Genomic DNA, 3771 nt, shown 5'->3' on the forward strand with positions numbered 1-3771 from the left:
CGGACATAAAATCCATTCTTTGTGCACGACGATACATACAACATGCAACAAGTTTGGAACAAAATTTTTGAGTTTACAGAAGATCAAAACAATATCTTTATAAACATGTCTATAGAATTGAAAATATTTATAAATTTTGTGATGTTTGTAGAAGACCAGAAGATCATAATTCTTTGAATAAACACTGTATAGGGATTTTATGTGATGTTTTATTTATAATAAAACATTCTTTTGTTGTAGGGGAAATGGTAGTATTGGGTCTTACTATGTTTTGTGCATTTTTGTGGGTTGTATTTACGAAATCTAATAGTTTAGTAGTTGTTCATTTCAATATATCTATTATGATATTGCATTATTAGTAGAAGATAACTGATTGTTAGTCAGATTTAGATAAAATTATATTATGAGTTAGATGATATTGAATCAAATATAGCATGATTAGTTGAATTTTATTATTTAATAAATGTTTAGTTAAGAAAAAGATAATTTAATGATGATTAATTTTTTATTTGATGATTTATTTTGTGTTATTTTATTAATTTTAAAAGTTATTTATATTTTTATATGTATTTGTGAAATGAAAATATCAAATAAATAGTTTTGAACTTTTTTTATAAATATTTATATTTTTATCCAATAATTAAATTTTCATTTAGCTTGTGTTCATTTTTAAATAGTTAGAAAATATTAAATTTAATTTTTTTTAACTCATAAAAAATAAAATAATTTATTAATAAAATTTTTAAATACAATAAAAAATTAAGTATAAAATTTAACAACTAACAATATAATATCTTACATTATAAATAACAAGTTCATTATTAAAAAATAAAATAAAATTTGCAATCAATAATCTTCAACATGTATCTTTTCTCCATGTTGTACTATCAACAACAAATTAAAAAGTTAATAATCTTCAACATGTATCTTTTCTCCATGTTGCACTATCAACAACAAATTAAAAAGTTATGCAAATTGGTTAATGCTGAGATTGCATTCTTCAAATTTCATATCAAACAAATAAGATAAGAAGAAAGAAGCTTGCTTATGTATAAATTTAACGACATGCATAACAAAATATGAAAAGTAGAATATATTTATATATTAAGGAACCACAAAGTGATACAATGACATTGCATTCTTCACATTTCATATCAAACAAATAAGGTAAAGAAAGAAGTTTGCTTATGTATCAAGGGACAATAAGGATATAAGGAATGTGAGCAATCTTGTGCCGATCGGAGCCTCCATCCTCTCGATAGCGCTCCTTTAACTCTGGATGACATTGCCCAATTGTTAGATCTTGTAAATTGGGAGGAAGGTTCGGTAATTCCCGAAGCATAGGAGCCAGACAAATATTTAGACAGTGAAGTGAAGATAAGCTTTCCAAGGATGAAGGGAGAGACTCTAAGGATTTCAGCCTTAAAAATCGCAGCTGAGAAAGAGAAGACCTAACTTTCAGAAACCACTGCTCCGCCTCATTTGGAAATGAAATCAGCTCATCATTCCACGAAATAGTCAGCTTTTTTAAGGAGGCGATACTTCTCAATGGCTCCATTAGCAACACCGATGGATCACTTATTTCAAGATCGCTGAGCATGAGATGGCAATTATTAGTGGTCCCCACTTCTCGATGTCTTCCGAGGGAGATCAGATTGGGGCATTTTATAATAGATAATGTCTGAAGTGAAGATAATTCTAAGGAGGAAGGGAGAGACTGTAAGGATTTGAGATCACTAAAGTTCAGCTCAGAAAGAGAAGAACAAACTTTCAGAAACCACTGCTCCGTCTCATTTGGAAAAGAAATCAGCTTATTATTCCTCGAGATACTCAGCTTTTTTAAGGAGGCGATACTTCTCAATGGCTCCATTAGCAACACCAATGGATCACTTATGCTAAGACTGCTGAGCATGAGATGGCAATTATTAGTGGTTGGCATTTCTCCGAGAGAGATCGGATTGGGGCAATTTTCAATTCTCAAATGTCTTAGTGCCGCAAGACTTGCTATTTTATCAGCCAGAGGAAGAGATGTAATGTTTGGACAGTGCTGGACCCATAATGATTCAAGGGGAATAGGATTTGAATTGCTACAAAAATTCAAAGTCTTCCACGACGTAGGTCGTATCTTCAAGCTCTTGAGCTTAGGAGGCAAAGAGGGCAACTCTTTCAACTTCGGGCAGTTTTGTAGCGCCAGTTGAATTAAGCAAGGAAACAAACATCCATCTTCAGCAGCAACTCCTGCCTCAAACCAATCCTCTAATGCTTGTAATCCGGAAATATGTAACACCTCTAGCAATGGAAAGGCACGGTATGTATCATTCCCATTAAATTTACTTTCGAGCCATTTTACTTTCGGCATGTTCTTAAGTGTCAGTGACTTGAGAAAGGGAAGTTGCCCGAAAGGAGGAAGAGTTTCCCACTTCCTGCAATCTTTCAATTCGATTATCTCTAGATTGAAGATCGGATTGACATTGTTCATCCATATTGCAGACCTTGCACCCATGTAAGAATATATGTTCAGCTTCCTTAGACATTTTGGTGGCTGAAGTTTGTCGAGCACGTTCTCATCTAAATTCAGATTCCTCGAATTATTGTCACTCCAACATAAAGTTAAATCTGTGAGCCTCCTCTTTTCACATAATTTGGCACTGGAAGCCTCGTCGGCATCCTTAACATTTTCAAGGCAATTAATTCCTAATTTGCAAAGATCATTCATATTCTCCAGCTCCCCAATTCTATGACCACTCACATCTCTAAGATCAAACATATTCACTTCTTGAAGAGATTTTAGCTTCCCAATCCCACATATCAATGAAATATCATTGTTGGGACGAAATTTCACATGACGCAAGTTAGTAAGGTTATTAATGTCACTGGGTAAAAAATCAACTTGATTTGACGTTGCCCATCCATCTCCATCATCGATTAGGTATTGCAAGTGATAGAGATTACTTAGAGATCTTGGCAGCATAGTCAAATTACGACAGAAAAATCTTTAAGCACCGAAGATGTATCAAATTCCCAATCTCCTCAGGTGGTATAATTTTCAAGTATGGAGTAGATACATATAGTAAGCGTAGGCTTTTCGATGCTTTGATTATTTCAATAAGTGCACAACTGCAAAGATCCTGATTAGAATCTTTATAGAAAAAGAAAAGAGAATGCAAATGTTTAAACTTCTCAATCTTTTTTGATATATCTGGATTTGGGGTATGAATAGACAAGTGTCGAAGAGTCGTAGGAATTATAGAAGGCAACTTTATACTATCCTCAACTCTTAAATATTCTTGTGTGGAAACTGACTGTGCCAATTCATGTAGCAAATCATGCATCTTGTAGTAGTATGGAGAATTTCTTTTAATAACGAATTCGTATTCAAACTTATCAAAGAATTGAAAAGGGTTTTTGTATTCAAACTTTTCAAAGAAAGATTTTTTAACCAAAACATCAAAATACCTCCCACCGATATCCTCCATATTCTCTTCATGATCAAGAGACGGCTGAATGAAACCCAATGCAATCCACATTCGGACTAAATCATCTTTATCAAAACGATAATCTTGTCGGAACATACAACAAAATGCAAAACAATTTTGTAGATGATTTGGCATAACTATATAGCTCAGTCTTAAGATGGAATCAACAGAATTCTGACCCAATAAATTACTTTCTAGAACTTTCCTCCAATGCCTTTCATCCAAGTTATCATTCAGAACACCACCAATGACTTTAGTTACCAATGGAGATCCTAAAAGCTTTTTAACTATCTCT

At 33.0% G+C, this 3771-nt stretch overlaps 1 protein-coding gene across 1 annotated transcript; it reads right to left on the reverse strand.

Moving 5' to 3' along the window:
• Positions 1-1160: 1160 nt before the first annotated feature.
• On the reverse strand, positions 1161-3032 carry LOC110109829 (putative disease resistance protein RGA4). The gene has a single exon (XM_020841029.2). The coding sequence runs from the start codon at positions 2969-2971 to the stop codon at positions 1193-1195; it is 1779 nt and encodes a 592-aa protein (XP_020696688.1). The 5' UTR covers positions 2972-3032; the 3' UTR covers positions 1161-1192.
• Positions 3033-3771: the final 739 nt, after the last annotated feature.

Source organism: Dendrobium catenatum, unplaced genomic scaffold (genome assembly GCF_001605985.2).
Source record: "Dendrobium catenatum unplaced genomic scaffold, ASM160598v2 fragScaff_scaffold_250, whole genome shotgun sequence".
Classification (NCBI taxonomy): Eukaryota; Viridiplantae; Streptophyta; class Magnoliopsida; order Asparagales; family Orchidaceae; genus Dendrobium; species Dendrobium catenatum.